This window comes from Halteromyces radiatus (genome assembly GCF_025201355.1).
Source record: "Halteromyces radiatus strain CBS 162.75 chromosome Unknown BX664scaffold_7, whole genome shotgun sequence".
NCBI classification, from domain to species: Eukaryota; Fungi; Mucoromycota; class Mucoromycetes; order Mucorales; family Cunninghamellaceae; genus Halteromyces; species Halteromyces radiatus.
In genome coordinates, this window is record NW_026251693.1 from 607,939 (window position 1) to 622,899 (window position 14,961).

General features: G+C 32.7%; 5 protein-coding genes across 5 annotated transcripts; 4 read left to right on the forward strand and 1 right to left on the reverse strand.

The window, feature by feature from the left end:
* Positions 1-13: 13 nt before the first annotated feature.
* On the reverse strand, positions 14-1,062 carry BX664DRAFT_339411 (PDCD5-related protein). Its single transcript, XM_051546623.1, has 6 exons — positions 933-1,062; positions 740-831; positions 645-672; positions 512-548; positions 231-400; positions 14-167 (listed from the first exon to the last, which is right to left on the reverse strand). The coding sequence occupies exons 1-6, from the start codon at positions 990-992 to the stop codon at positions 114-116; spliced, it is 441 nt and encodes a 146-aa protein (XP_051397573.1). The 5' UTR covers positions 993-1,062; the 3' UTR covers positions 14-113.
* A 49-nt stretch (positions 1,063-1,111) lies between these two features.
* Positions 1,112-6,582, forward strand: BX664DRAFT_185970 (Foie gras liver health family 1-domain-containing protein). The gene is made up of 17 exons (XM_051540037.1): positions 1,112-1,603; positions 1,673-1,962; positions 2,049-2,113; positions 2,192-2,312; positions 2,395-2,622; positions 2,713-2,842; positions 2,931-3,073; positions 3,194-4,301; positions 4,391-4,511; positions 4,640-4,700; positions 4,768-4,925; positions 5,037-5,203; positions 5,298-5,543; positions 5,600-5,654; positions 5,779-5,893; positions 5,968-6,053; positions 6,123-6,582. Exons 1-17 carry the CDS (start codon positions 1,358-1,360, stop codon positions 6,509-6,511), a joined length of 3,729 nt encoding a protein of 1,242 aa, XP_051397574.1. The 5' UTR covers positions 1,112-1,357; the 3' UTR covers positions 6,512-6,582.
* Positions 6,583-6,726: 144 nt separating this feature from the next.
* BX664DRAFT_339414 (uncharacterized protein) lies at positions 6,727-9,594 on the forward strand. Its single transcript, XM_051546624.1, has 3 exons — positions 6,727-7,022; positions 7,102-7,495; positions 7,569-9,594. The coding sequence occupies exons 1-3, from the start codon at positions 6,858-6,860 to the stop codon at positions 9,449-9,451; spliced, it is 2,442 nt and encodes an 813-aa protein (XP_051397575.1). The 5' UTR covers positions 6,727-6,857; the 3' UTR covers positions 9,452-9,594.
* Positions 9,595-10,194: 600 nt separating this feature from the next.
* Positions 10,195-12,729, forward strand: BX664DRAFT_339415 (VTC domain-containing protein). The gene is made up of 3 exons (XM_051546625.1): positions 10,195-10,417; positions 10,482-12,437; positions 12,511-12,729. The coding sequence occupies exons 2-3, from the start codon at positions 10,483-10,485 to the stop codon at positions 12,683-12,685; spliced, it is 2,130 nt and encodes a 709-aa protein (XP_051397576.1). The 5' UTR covers positions 10,195-10,417; position 10,482; the 3' UTR covers positions 12,686-12,729.
* Positions 12,730-13,144: 415 nt separating this feature from the next.
* BX664DRAFT_339416 (mitochondrial carrier domain-containing protein) lies at positions 13,145-14,951 on the forward strand. The gene is made up of 11 exons (XM_051546626.1): positions 13,145-13,217; positions 13,333-13,386; positions 13,485-13,514; positions 13,583-13,661; positions 13,739-13,884; positions 13,945-13,978; positions 14,049-14,163; positions 14,256-14,308; positions 14,368-14,533; positions 14,584-14,705; positions 14,768-14,951. Exons 1-11 carry the CDS (start codon positions 13,176-13,178, stop codon positions 14,839-14,841), a joined length of 915 nt encoding a protein of 304 aa, XP_051397577.1. The 5' UTR covers positions 13,145-13,175; the 3' UTR covers positions 14,842-14,951.
* The last annotated feature ends 10 nt before the right edge of the window (positions 14,952-14,961 follow it).

Below are 14,961 nucleotides of genomic sequence, written 5' to 3' on the forward strand. Positions count from 1 at the left end.
AAAAAAAAAAGAGTCGTTTTCAACCATGTTTTTATTCGGATAGAGGGATATACAATAATAAACTTAAGCAAAACTAGTCCAAAATTAAACCAACGCAATACCGAAGAAGTGGTCTACAAATCATATTCTTCGTCATCAGAGTCATCGCCGAATCGTCTTCTTTCAAACTATATAGAATAAAGTATACATTATGTCTATAAACAATACTTTGTTATTCTCCTTTTACTTACCACAACACGAGATTGATTTGAGCCTGATTCTTGTTGATTGATTTGACCAAGCAAATCAATCAATTGAGATTCGGTCACCTTATTTCGTAATTGATTCGATTGAGCCATTCTGATCAATAAGTCTTCGACAGCTCTTGCTTTTTCAGCTTTCACCATTTGAATTCGAGCAACTATAAGGCCAAAAAAAAAAAAAAAAAAAAAAGAAAAAGAAAAGGGAATATGAGATATTCAATAAGATAAATAAAAAGTTCCTCAAATATACATTCTTCTCTTATACTTACGTCTTTCCCGAGCATTATTATCCAAAATTTGGAATAACTTCCCCATAATAATAATAACAATAAATTCTTTTAATAATTTTTTTCTTCTTTTTATCCACAAGTGAGAATTCATAATTGCCCTCTATTATCTTACCATAGTTCGTCGCATTTCTTCTATTTGTCTATATAGAAAAAGATAGATAGGGTAAATATGATGATCTAGACTTATTATCCATTTCTTTTTTTTACCCTTGCTTTTCTTCGTCTTCCTTTGAAGTTGATCCTGCTGCACCTGGAGAAGGTAAACCTGATGATGGGGAACCACCATAGTTACCAGAACCCTTAATAACCAAAAAAAAAAAAAAAAAAAAAAGGAAAGAGAACGTGAATTTTAGTCGAAACCGTAATGTTAGTTTTCTTTTTTCTTTTAAGTTAATCTTACTTGTTGTTGAAGTTCTGCAAGACGTCTTGCTCTAATGGCTTGAAGTTCGTCGTCAGCCATGTTGTTTGATGTATGTAGAGAGAGAAGGAACAAGAAAAAAAAAATATATTAGTGTTTTGGTAATTTTTTGAAGGGAAGCGGATTTGAACGCCGATTGACCTTTTTTTTTTTCTTTTGGGAAATAGGATCGTTTTGATGAGCCGTGAACCTTCTTTTCATTTTTTATTTTTATTTTTTTATTTTTCCTTCTCTTTTTCTGACCGTATAGATATAAGTGTTAATTAGTATAGAGTTGGTACATTTGGGGTGACTTTTATCTATCATTTATACAATCCTTATTATTTTAGAATACTCTCTCTCTTTCTCTGTATTATTTTTGTTATCTATTTTATATATTTACCTATCATTTGTCCATTCCTTCCATCATGGACTCCTATCCTTCTGAATACCTCTTACATCCTGTACCTGTGCTTGCTATATACGGCCTTCGAGAACAACAAGAACTTATTCCCACCGAACCTTCCAATTCTGACGAAAACAAATTTCATTCACTTACTACCACACTTCTCAACATTCTCTTGGCACGACAAGATTTCTCTTTATATGATGCTTCAAGATATATTACCAACGCTACCATACCACCTCCCTTTCGTGTCATAACAGTACAAAAGGTAAATTAAACATGAATATTATAACTGTAAATAGTCATACTCATTTTCTTTTTTTCCTGTTCTATGTAGGACTATACATTACCCGAACGTTCATCTTATGGTCTTCATACACCACTATCACCTTTATCGTCTGATTCTCCTCTTTATCCTGATGGATTAATGACACCACAGTGGATTACGAAACACTGGAATCTACCAAGTGTAGTGGTTGGATGTTATGAATTATGGGACTGGTCTCAGGAACCTGGCTCGCCACCTCCTCAAAGACGTGAAACTGGACCTTTGGCATCACATTTATTGATCGATCCTACAGAACGTGAAAAGGATACTATATTAGCTCATGAAATCAATGAAAGAAGGTAAGTAACTTATCATCACTTGAAGAATGTAAATTATTGATGATCATCTCTCTCTCTTTTTTTTTTTTTTTGAACATTTATAATAGAAAGTATTTTCAAGACAAAGGTATTAAATTTGCTGCTGTCATACTTCGAAAAGGGAAACATTTGGGTAAGAAAGGAAAAAAAAAAGAGGATTATTAGTAGAATGGAATAGTCTGTTGATGATTAAATAATTGTTTAATTGTAGATGGACCTGCTATCGAGGAACGATGTTCTATGATACGGAAACAAAGTGGATTGGATGCAAAAACTTCCTTTTTTACTCTTGGACCTGGAAGTATTCATGATTTGCAAGAATTCGTCAATATGTAAGTAAGACAATGTTGAGTAAGAAGTATTGGATTTAGGCTGATCTCCACCTTTTTTTTTTTTTTTTTTTTTTTTTGATAGATTATATCGATCATTGTTCGAATCAGCATTACAGTATTATAATAACCTCATCAAACGGACTAGAAAGAAACGATCAAAATTACCATCCCTGTATCAACAACCAAAACCTACTTCTGTAACTTCACTTGATGATTCTCGACCACTCACAAACTCTGGTTGGACCATACGATATGATACAAAAATCGCTTTGTTTCAAGAATTCAAACAAGACATTGAGGGTGCTCTCAAGTAAGTATATATATTAAAAAAAAAGAAGAAGAGATGAATGCATCATCAAGTTATTCATCATTTCTTCTTTGTTATTATTATCGATAAAAGGACATTGGAAATTACTTACACATCACTTGCTGACTATCTGACTCCTGGAACTAACGCTGTGTCCGGTTTGCATGTCCGAAGCAAACGGTGGTTTGAAGCTCGTTCTTTATCTGACTGTTTGAATATCAAGGTAAAAAAAAAAAAAAAAAAAGGAAATATAAAAGTAATAATAGTAATAATGATGATTCAATACTTTACCAACTTTTCTTTTATATTAGATCTGTCAATTTTATCTCTATTTAAATGACTCTTCATCGGCACTCGCGCAACTCAATGGTCATCTACATATGTTTCAGTCCTATTCTGCAGCTTGGGGAATGGGTGAACAGTCATTTGAATACTGGGCATGGTTATCTAAACAGTAAAGTGAATGAAATAATTGAACAAGACAAGACGATCGACCACTAACCACCATAACGTTTCTTTCTTTCTTTCTTTTTTTCTTTTCTTTTCTTTTTTTTTTTTTTTTTTTAAAAAATAGATATCGAATCTTCGCTGATGTGATTGACTTGGCAATTCAACATGGGTTCAAAGTACCTGATCCTTCTTCACTTACAACATCTGGATTCACAAATACACCTGGAAGTCCACATTCTGGAAGCGGGATGTCTTTTGGTATCAATGACATAAATGTAGGATGTAATCCTGGGGCTATCTTACAACATCCTGGATTCTATTATCATTTGGCAGCAATGTGTTGTGCTGAACGACGTCGACGTTTTTTGGAAATGAATAGACTGGAAGCATCCAAGATGGGACAACAAGAACCAACCATGTTATCATCATTACTCGACAAGGAACGAAGGATGGATCATTCAAGCTTAACAATTGAACTACTTACCAAAAGCTATGAGCAATTCAAACGATATCACAATGGTCGAATGACACTTTATCTTGCTGCAGAAATTGCTGGTACCTATTATGAAACAGGCAAATTCGAAATGGCATTGAAATTTTTTGAAAGGATTGGAAAAACATATCGCAAGGAACGATGGCATACGATACTAACTTCCATTTTACGGTGGTCATTACGATGCGCGAAAGAATTAGGATCTTTGGAACGAGCTATTGAATGTCTGGTGGAATTATTATCAGATGCATTACCAATGTCGGACAGCAAACGAGCAGATATTCAAGGTGAACTACTGTCTATATTGAATAAACCATCAGCAACAATAGATCATCGTCAACCTCAACCTATCCTGATCAATATGAATCAAATCAATGCCTTTGTTCATTGTCAGATCCAGTTTCGTACAGCCACCAACTTTGTTAACGCACCACTTTTATTCCAAATTACCTTACAAGCCAACTCTCAGTCTCCTCCTGCTACTCGCTTTAGATTTGGTGCCATGCGGATTCTTTTCAGTGATCCTCGATACAATTATTACTTGATTGATTCAAATGGTGATGAGGACGATTCTCTACCTACCGCTACTCTAATTGATTGCTCTCAAGATGTAGAATTGGTCAAAGACGATAGTGATTATAGAAACTGGAAGACAAAGAAAGTGAATCTTGGTCTTTCAAAGAAACAAACTAAAGTTATTCAAGGTTGTGTATTACCTGAAAAATGTGAAGAAGTCAAGGTAAATATAACAAAAAAAAAAAGGTGAATCCTTTTACTCATCTTTCTTCTTTTTTTTTTATTCTCTTCCTTTTTTATTGTCTTTATAAGATTGTGGGTGTTTGCTTGGATATTATATCTCCCAGCTGGATTGTGGGTCTCAATTATACCTTTGATGAAGGGAATCAAGTTCATCCATTACCAAGGAGGAAATGGCTTCAACCCATATCAGGTATAAAAAACTTCCTCAATTTTTAAGGGTGAAAAAAAGAGAGAGAGAGAGAGAGAAGATTCTAACGGGGGAAGAGGCAATGAACTGCGTGATCTAATCTTTTTTTTTTTATTTTATTTATTCATTAGATACTAATGATCAACTCAAATTCAAACTTCTTGATGGACGAGGGGAACTCAACACCGTTCGGTAATATCAATCAATATTTTTTTTTCTTTTCATGAATTTGAACTTTCTATTTTATTATTTTTGACAGGATTATGCAAAGACCACCTTGTGTCAATTTGACTATGAAGTATTCAGCACCTGCTCTTTTGGATGAAACATTCCCTCTTACGATAACCTTGACTAGTGATGAATCTGAGATAATTGATGTGACACTGCATGTGGAAATGAAGAATGTGGAAGGTCAAGGTATGGCTATCCTTTATTATTATTATTATTGATATTGGGAAGAGGGGAAAAGGGGGTTATGATAGTGATACTAACTTTCTCCTTTTTTTTTTATTTGGTATGATTTTTTAGTTGATGAAGATTATGCGACATTTATGGTGAATGATCAACCGATAACAACAAAACAACAAGCCATTAATGAACTTCATCTGGGTCATGTTAAACCTAATCAATCCATTGACAAAACAGTTTATCTTTATGGTTCTCGATTGACAGGATCTAGATTGATTACATTGACGGTAAATTGAATATACAAACAAAAACCAAAAAAAAGGATGTCTTATATATATATATATATATATATATATTATTGTTGTCTCAACTTTATTTTAGGCACGTTATTCATCTGTGGGATCAAGTACAAATGCATTAACGGAAAAATCAGAAGCCATTCGTATACCATTTGTGACGCCATTTGATACGAATTTTGAAGTATGTGCTCAAAATGAAAAACCTGATTCTAATATGGAACCATATTTACCGAATACCACGGCATCTGAAAAATGGCTTATTGTTGCCTCTGTACGATGTTGTTCTACTTGGGATTTGGCAATTGACAAAGTGGAATTTGTTGCACAGGTAAAAGGAATGAAAGGGATAAGGAAGGGGAAAGAACTAATTTTTTTTTTGTATAGGCTCTTGAAACTCACAATGCATCATTGACGTTAATTTCCAAATTGGATGATTTTAGTAACCAAAGTAGGTATCACAAGCTTATATATATATATATATATTATATGACCGCATTATTTGTGATTACAGGAACCGATCAAAAAGGCAAAAGATGTCTTAATTTTTTTTTTTTTAATTATAGAATGGCAAACTGGACACGTGTACAATGCAAACTATTTATTTAGAATGACCACTTCAGACTTGAAAGAAAACATGCCATCCATACCAACAGGTTATATTATTATCTATTGGAAAAGGTCGGTTTATAATATAATGATGACAATGATGAATACTAATAGAATATTATATATCTATATTTATATTTTCAAAGATATGATCAAGATGGACTACTATCACAGACTACTATTCAGTTACCTTCTCTTACTTTCCAAAAACCAACATTATCAGTGCTAGCAGGTAAATTAGAGTTTTTTTGTTTTTTTTTTTAAAAAAAAAATGCAACTTACTGATTTTTATATAATGTAGATGTACCTTGCGAAATCTATCTTGGAGAACCGATCACTATTTCTTATCAAATCAACAACTCAACCATGCATATTGCGGAATACACAGGATCCATTGAACTTAGTGAAGCATTTGTATTTTCTGGTTACAAGCAAGTCAAGGGGCGAGTATTACCGATGACACGACACACATATCATTATGTATGTTATCCATTATTAGCTGGCAAGGTTAGATTACCAAGATTGAAAGTGATAGCAAAACATCAGGGAATAGATAAAGAAATTTCAACAGAAATGGTTGGTAATGGTACTATGGTAGCTTTAGATAATGATTTACATCCAAGACAGGGCCTTACTTTAGAAGAATCTTCATTAGTTACATATGTATTTGTGAATGCTAGAAGAAATTAGTTAGTATTGTTTTAGGATCTTTTTTCTCTCCTTGATTACTTATTATGGTGATCATCAAATATACAATAAATGATATTTTTTTTTTTTTTTTTTACCAAAACAGAATGTGACACAGAATTGAATTGAAACGCCTTTTTTTTTTTTTTTTTCTACGCCGACATCAAAAACGATTTTCCTTTCTCTCTTTCTCTCTTTTTTTTTTTTTTTTTTTTTTTTTTTTTTTTTTTATTATTTTTATTATTTTATACATATTATATACATATAGATAAATATATATTAGTAGTTGTATTATTGCTTACTGGTCATATTCTTAGAAAAAAAAACAAACCTTATTACAACAATAACAATGCAGCAACTACCACAAGAACAACGTATACAACAATTAACTTATACTTCTCGTTCAATGGATTTACAATCTTCGTCTGATTCAACTAGTAGTTATGGTACCTTTCCAATGACTCCTTCCGACCACAATTTGCCTCTTTCCCCTGAAAAAGATCATTTGAAACAAGTAAGTACATTCCTTTCTCTTCTCTTATCTTTTTATACAAAAAAAAAAGACACTCAAATTGTATTTATTAACATGGTAGTCTACTCAAACCCAATATACTTTTTCGAAAGCCACTTCAACAAAAGATATACCTATTACATTGGATCCAACAACAAATATGAATGCGAAACAACTCACTCAAAACCCAACCGATTTGAATAACACTACTACAAGCAATAATAACAGCAGCCATACATTCCCTTCTTTGGAACATCCTCATTGTACTCAGTCTGCCCCTGGCGAAGAAAGTTCACCAATCAACTTTGATAGGAAAACACATCTGAGCGTCGGACCTTCTATACACTCCTCATTAGTCACCCCTTTTTCTTTGACAACAGAAACAATAAAATCCCAGGCACATACGATACAACAACAAGATGATGATGATGATATTTATAGTATGGATGGATCTTTAGGATCTATTGATTGTGACGGTAAGTTGATCCTTCTTTTTTTTTTTTTGATGACCAAGGGAATATTAAACCTATTTTGAATTATAATTTATAGATTTTCCAAGTCCTCCTTCATCTACTCCTAGTCTAGTAAATTACCAGACCTTCACAACCAATAGCCAACAAGAACAACATATTGAAAAAGATGATACAAACTACATTAAACATACTTCGACTGCCAACAACAACAACGACAACAACAACAACAACAAATATACTTCACGATTCACAGAAATTTTTGATGTAGATTGTATAGAATTGGATTGGGATTATCTTACCAAAAATCAGCAATGTTCAACTATATCAAATCAACAACAACATCGTAATGATAAAAACAACAATAGCAGCAATAATCGAAATTACAAGACTCTGGGAGGCATTATCACTAATATTGGACGAACAGCATCGTTATCTAGAGTATCGTCTCCTACAGATGGTTCTAGGTCATCTATATCTATCAGCAGTAGTCCTTCACTTCGTGGCATCATGAGAAGCTTTAGCACAACAGGCACGCATTACCAAAGGTCAAAAAAGTCAAATACATTGGTGGAACAAGAAATCGGAATGTCTCGAGCAGCTCAAGTGGTGGCATCAACAGCAACAACAAGTAATGATATTCTTTTACTTGAAGAAGAAAATGATATTGGCAACAGCAGCAATGGATCATCTAGTTCTATCAACAAAGATATCGACAACAATAATGATGTAAAAAATGGACAGAGGAGAAAATTATCCTATTTGTTATCTAACACCATGAAACCAACACGACGCCATACAACTAAAATAGTCAACTTGCAACGATCACCATCATCAACTCCAGCTGCCCAAAGAAAACCAGCAAGAAGGACAGTGATGAGTACAAACTCGATGAATGAAGTCAATACTCAAAATCTATATGCAGAAATTGTCATCAAGTCAACCCAATGCCACCCTACCAAATTAGTTGGCTCTCAACAATCATCATCCTTATCAGTATCATCTGCACCCAAAAATTCTATGAATGAAGTCACTACTGAACGATTACATGTTAAAAACACGATGGAGCGAATAGGATACAAGACCACTAGTAGAATAAGCATGCAGCAATCACCACCTTCATCCTTGTCATCATCATCATTAGTTTTGCCTGCAGACTCGAGGAATGAAGCCAATGCTCATGATTTACTTGCAGCTAATAACATAGTGGAGCCAACGCGACACAACATCATCAACAAAGTCAATATGCAACAATCATCAGCATCATCATCATCATCAGCTTTACATTCAAATTCGATAAATGAAATCGGTATTCAAGATGTATATGCAACTAATATTATGAAATCAACACGACGCAACACTGGCAACAGAACAGATACACAACAATCATCAACATCAACTTTATCAGCTAGGAAATTGACACAACGGATGAATGTAGACTCGATGAATACTCAAGATTTATATGTGGATATTGTCAATTTGTGTCAACCTCATCGACCTTCTTCTACTCCTCCTACTCCTCCTTTGAAAATAGCTCCTTATCGATACTCCAAGAAGTTACCTTTACCACCACCACCACCATCACCGACTCTATCATCATCATCTACATCATCATCATCAGTAGCATCTATTCAAGGATATCACAATGAGCTGGATTCATGTGATTTAACATTGGAACAAACGAAAAAGGCAAGACGAAAACAACATATTACTCAAGTGATAGAACAAGCACCAAGATTACGACAAAATATGGATAAACGGTCAAGGAAGATCACAAATGATGAGACTGAAACGGGTGAACAAATTGAAAAAAGCGTTCTGACACTTATGGGATTGGAACCTGACTATTTGAAGAAGTTACCGCCGCCTATTCCTCATCGATCACCAAAAAGAAAACCATCCATTCATCTATCATCATCTTCACGAACAATGGCATTACCTCCTTTACCAACATCACCATGATTATCAATCATCATTCATGACATTTTATTATATCAGTTTTTAGCTTTTATCGTTTTTTTTTTTATTATTATTGATCAACAACAATCACCTATTTTTATTATTAGTCACCCCTCTTTGTCCCCCCTTTTTTTTTTCTGAATTGGGATCTTTGATACACTTCGGAATATTTTTTTTTTTTATGTATTCCGAGTATATATATATATATATATATATATATATATATATGTATATATAAATATATATGGATGTTACGTATTATATATGTGTTGTTTATACCATATCAATAAATAGATGATTTGTTTATGGACCCTTCTTTCTCTTTTTTTTTCTTTTCTTATTTTTCGTAAAAAACAAGTTTTTGATCATACCGAGAAATAGATAAAAGTAAATAATCACGTTTTGGTATTAAATAATAATGATAAAAGAATATTAAAGTAAAATTGAAGAAACTCAAATTTCTCTTTTATACTTGATTATTGTTTCAATTCATCCTCTTTCTATTTATCAAATCAAATCAAATCAAAAAAGAAAAAGAAAAAGAAAGATATATAAAAAACTGATAACAAATAATATCGTTGTAAATTGAATTTCTGTCATAAAGCTATTTGTTTAATATCATCTTATACTGAGACTCAATTTGTATCCACATTGGGTCTTTTTTTTTTTTTTTTTTTTTTTTTTTTTTTTTTTTTCATCTGCTCACTTTCAATTCCATTATTTTCCCTCTTTTCTCTCTTTCCTTTTTTTTTTTTTCCTTTCTTTGTGTTCCCATCTTACTTTTTTATTTTTTTTTCTTCTTTATCTATTACAACTTGCTCAATTATATCATCATTTCATTCTTTATCGGACACTCAAAACCAAACGCTTTCCTTTTTGGTTTAAAGAAACATTTTATATAAATTAGAAAGAATAAAAAGTTTTTCTCTCTTTTTTTATTATTTTTTTTTATATTTTATCCGGTCAAAGGTAAATTAAAGAAAAGATTTTTTTAAAAAAAAATCATGCATAAAAACTAATAAACTTAATCTAGTATGAAATTTGGGGAAGAACTGAATATGAAGATTCATAAACCATGGCAACATTTATACGTTCAATACAATGAACTCTCGGGGAAATTGGAAAGAAAATCACAAAGCGAATGGACTGAACAGGATGAACGTGATTTTTTGATGACTTTTCAACAAGAATTAAGCAAAGTTTATAATTTTGTCAATGGATGTATGATTGAACTCACTCATCGAGTGGAACAAACTGAAAATAAAATCAATGATCTCAAATCACAACAACAACAACAACAACATTGGATGAACAAATACGATACTCTGGCTGATATATTAACGGAAATCTTATTTGATATCAACGATATTTCCAAATACCATCAACTCAATACAACTGCGCTTGATAAACTGGCAAAACAACATGACAAACAAACTCAATTAGACCTTTGTACGAAATACCATGGAACTCTTTTGACAAAATGGCCGTTGGATAAGATACATTTTGATGTCTTGATTGTACGGATATCCAATATGCAAGATATTTGTCGATTACAAGGTCATCCTCGACCAAAACAAGCTTATAGTCAAGGTGAAGATCAAACAGCTTTTGAACGTGCAACTGCAAAATATTGGATTCATCCTGACAACATCACCGAAGTCAAATCAATCATCCTTATGTATTTACCAATTCATGTCTTCAATCAACGAAAACCTTACGAACAATCCGATGCTGCTGTTTCCAGTGTTTATTTTGATAATCCCAATTACGATCTTTACTCAGAACGACTACAACGAGAAGAAGGTGCAGAAGCTATTCGTTTTCGATGGTATGGTCAATCAACAAATGATATCTATGTAGAGCGCAAAACTCATCATGCTCCTTGGCTTAATGGCAATTCGGTGAAGGATCGATTTAGACTCAAGGATACACAAATCAATGCTTTTATACAAGGTCGTTACACTCCTGATGACTTGATCAAGGATCTTAGAGCAAAAGCAAAACTAGATAACGATGCTATTGAACAAAATGCCTTCATCGCTCGTGGTATACAACATTCTATACAACATCGTCATCTCAAACCTATGTGTCGTGTATTCTATAATCGGACAGCTTTCCAACTACCTGGTGATCAACGACTACGGATTTCTCTGGATCACAATCTGACTTTTATTCGAGAAGATCATCTGGATGGCCATCCACGCCGTCGAACGTATGTCAATGGAGTAGAGCAAGAACAATGGCGACGATTGGATGTGGGTGTAGATTATCCCTTTCGACATATTTCTCCTTCAAGTGATATTCTTCGATTTCCCTATGCTGTACTAGAAACTAAACTACAACATCATCTGGGTCAAGAAACACCACCATGGTTGGAAAAACTCCTCAGTAGTCATCTGGTACATGAAGTGCCTCGATTCTCCAAATATTTACATGGTGCTTCTCAACTCTACAAAGATTCCGTGCCCATTTTACCTTGGTGGATAAGTGAATTAGAAAAAGATATTCGGAAACAACCTATGGCCAATATTGGATTATCAAGATCTCTCAGTCTTAAACCTTTATTCAATGGTCATCATCGTCGTTCACTTGATCAACAACAACAACAAAAGAATGTACCTTATATTGCCATTAATTTATCTGATCCAACTCAACCATCTGAAAAACATTCAACAGGTCGACGTGATTTAATATCAAGATTATGGGCTGGTAGAGGATTATCATACAATCATAGTAAAAAGGCCAGTGGCCTTCCTCGGTTGGAAGATGATGAAGAAAAGACAATGGCAAGGCAACGATTACCTCGATTGGTGGCTCAAGCAAAGAAGATGGATCCCAAGGCCTTTTTTGCAAATGAACGGACATTTATTTCTTGGTTACAATTTTGTGCTTTGATCTTGACCGTAGCTTTGAATCTATTAAATTATGGTGATCATATTTCTCGTTTTGTTGGTGCTATTTTTATTATCCTTGCCTCTCTTATATCAATGTAAGTTATAAAAAAAAAAAAAAAAGAAATGATATATTTAACTTTTTCTTTTTTTTTGTATGTGTGTGGATAGTTATGCTCTTATTCGATTCCAAATACGTGCTTACCAAATGAGGACAGGACGACATCTTTTACGTATAGACGATATCTATGGACCAGCCGTTTTATGTATTCTTTTGGTATCTGCATTAGTGATCAACTTTTATTTACGAGCTCCTTTATTGGCCCAATCGGATGATTCTGGATAATAGACTAGTCCCCTTATTATTATTATTATTATTATTATTATTATAATTATTCTCTTATACGTATATTATTTCATATCATGTTATACTTCTTTATATGGTTCCTTTTGTTGTTCTCATTTTATCTTACACTCTCTTTCAATCACATACAATCATATACTCATACATACAAAAATAAAACCTTTTGAGATATTTATATAGTACTTTTTTTTTTAATCGTCTTTATTGATTCTTTTTTTTAATCAAACACTACAATAAGGTTGAATGGCTAAATGATGATGATCTTGGTATTGTATGATGGATATCTAATGTGGATGATTGGATACATGTCATTTCAAGTTTGCTTGCATTGATTGGCTTTCGGTTCCTTTTAAGGTTTGGTTTCACATCCCGACATAGATTTTTTTCAATGCTGTTCCTTTTTGACTTTTCTTTTTCTTTTTTGACTTTTCTTTTCTTTACCTTGTACATATCTACATAGAATACCTTTGGAATGACTGACTCTGATAAACTAAAGCCTAAGAAAAGTTTAGTGGTAAGGACTACAGAGTCACTCATGCTCACCCTACTACTCCTTCCTCTTTTTTCTTCTTCTCAAATTCATTCATTCATTCTTTTTTTTTTTTTTTTTTTTTTTGGTATATCTTTAGAATGCAGCAACAGCAGGATTGATGGCTGGTTCATTGGAAATCCTTATTATGCAGGTATGTTTAATAAGAGTGAAATTTATAAATATTGGAAAGGATATCATTCTTTTATAAACAAGATATATATTAATTCAGATATTTCATATATTCGTTAGCCCTCCGACGTTGTGAAAACAAGATACCAGGTATATTAAACTAAGTATTCAAAAATATTATTCAAATTATTTATATCCTATCTACGAAACTTATGTAGTCTGTCCGAGTGGCGTCTCATTATCAACAAGGCATACTTCACGCGTTTCGTCAAGTTATGAAAGAAGAAGGATTCTTAGGTACTATTCTTCCTATATAGAAATCAATATACATCATACTGATGTTTTTAGTTTTAATAATGAATATGTTTGTTTAGCTTTTTATAGAGGAACTGCTCCTGTTTTGTGTATTGTTGGACCAAGAATTTCATTACAGTATATAGGTCTTGCTTTTTACAAACCAATATTTGAAAAAATGGAAGGAACTTTGATCCCAGCTCATAGTTCTGCAGGATTGGCTGGTGTAAGTAATTACCAAAAAAAAAAAAAAAAATTGTATTCATTCAAATGATTTATTTCATAGATATGTACCGGAATTACTCAAGCTGTCACATTAGGTAAATAAATCAAATAAGGAAAAAAAAAAGGAAAAAAAATGAATATCTATTCTTTCAATCCTTTGTGTAGTGACTCCATTGGAAATGATAAAGGTGAGACAACAAACGGATCTCATGAATGCAGCTCACGAACGAAAATATCATGGGTTAATCAATACAGCAACCTCTATTATACGTACTGAAGGGTAACTATATATATATATTGTAGTGATATAATTGATCTGAATGTTTCTTTTTTCTTCTTTTTTTTTTTTTTTTTTTTTTTTTTTTTTTTTAGATTTCTAGCTTTATATAGTGGGTTAGCAGCAACAGTTGTACGGCAATCATGGGGTAAAAGAATAATAAAAAAAATGTTTTTTTATGCATACAGCCCTAATTTCTGGTTTTAGGTTTGTTGGTCAAGTTCTCAGGTTACACCGAAATCAAGTCGTTTTTTGAAAAGACATCCAAAGATCCAACACAACCTCTTAGTCCTTGGAAACATATGGTCAGTGGTGGTTTAGCTAATGTTCTAGTAGGTGTACTCAATTCTCCACCAGATGTAGTTAAGACAAGGTATGAATATTATTATTATTATTATATACTTATTCATATATATATTATAGAATGCAGGATGATGGAAAACTATATCGAAATACATGGCATTGTATCTCCAGTATGGTAAAGAATGAAGGATTTTCATCTTTCTTCCGTGGTTCATGGCTTCGAATCTTACGTGTATCAACAGGTACAATTATATCATCCATTATTATTCTATCAAATATTTTAATACTATATTTTTTATATTAGGTGGTGCTATTCAATTTTCAGCCTATGAAGCAGTAATGAATTATTTGGAAACAAATAATACCTTAGTGAAATAGTTGTATCAAAATACTTCTTTAAGCAATTTGTGAGGTGCTAGATTAGTTTTTTTGTTCTCCGCTTTTTTTTTTTGTCTCAATAAAATGTCTCTATCTCTTTTTTTTTTCTTTTTCTTTTTT

What these genes read in the sequence shown, in the direction of transcription:
- BX664DRAFT_185970 (XM_051540037.1), top strand. Translation starts at nt 1,358, where the DNA reads ATGGACTCCTATCCTTCTGAATACCTCTTACATCCTGTACCTGTGCTT. An exon ending in TGGGCATGGTTATCTAAACA is followed by an intron (nt 3,074 to 3,193) that starts GTAAAGTGAATG and finishes TTTAAAAAATAG; the next exon opens with ATATCGAATCTTCGCTGATG. An exon ending in ATTATTATCTATTGGAAAAG is followed by an intron (nt 5,894 to 5,967) that starts GTCGGTTTATAA and finishes ATATTTTCAAAG; the next exon opens with ATATGATCAAGATGGACTAC.
- BX664DRAFT_339415 (XM_051546625.1), top strand. Translation starts at nt 10,483, where the DNA reads ATGAAATTTGGGGAAGAACTGAATATGAAGATTCATAAACCATGGCAA. An exon ending in CTTGCCTCTCTTATATCAAT is followed by an intron (nt 12,438 to 12,510) that starts GTAAGTTATAAA and finishes GTGTGTGGATAG; the next exon opens with TTATGCTCTTATTCGATTCC.
- BX664DRAFT_339416 (XM_051546626.1), top strand. Translation starts at nt 13,176, where the DNA reads ATGACTGACTCTGATAAACTAAAGCCTAAGAAAAGTTTAGTG. An exon ending in AGCCTAAGAAAAGTTTAGTG is followed by an intron (nt 13,218 to 13,332) that starts GTAAGGACTACA and finishes GTATATCTTTAG; the next exon opens with AATGCAGCAACAGCAGGATT. An exon ending in TACTCAAGCTGTCACATTAG is followed by an intron (nt 13,979 to 14,048) that starts GTAAATAAATCA and finishes TCCTTTGTGTAG; the next exon opens with TGACTCCATTGGAAATGATA.
- BX664DRAFT_339411 (XM_051546623.1), bottom strand. Translation starts at nt 992, where the DNA reads ATGGCTGACGACGAACTTCAAGCCATTAGAGCAAGACGTCTTGCAGAA. An exon ending in TTGCAGAACTTCAACAACAA is followed by an intron (nt 832 to 932) that starts GTAAGATTAACT and finishes TTGGTTATTAAG; the next exon opens with GGTTCTGGTAACTATGGTGG. An exon ending in CAAATCAATCTCGTGTTGTG is followed by an intron (nt 168 to 230) that starts GTAAGTAAAAGG and finishes TATTCTATATAG; the next exon opens with TTTGAAAGAAGACGATTCGG.
- BX664DRAFT_339414 (XM_051546624.1), top strand. Translation starts at nt 6,858, where the DNA reads ATGCAGCAACTACCACAAGAACAACGTATACAACAATTAACTTATACT. An exon ending in AAAAAGATCATTTGAAACAA is followed by an intron (nt 7,023 to 7,101) that starts GTAAGTACATTC and finishes TTAACATGGTAG; the next exon opens with TCTACTCAAACCCAATATAC. An exon ending in AGGATCTATTGATTGTGACG is followed by an intron (nt 7,496 to 7,568) that starts GTAAGTTGATCC and finishes TATAATTTATAG; the next exon opens with ATTTTCCAAGTCCTCCTTCA.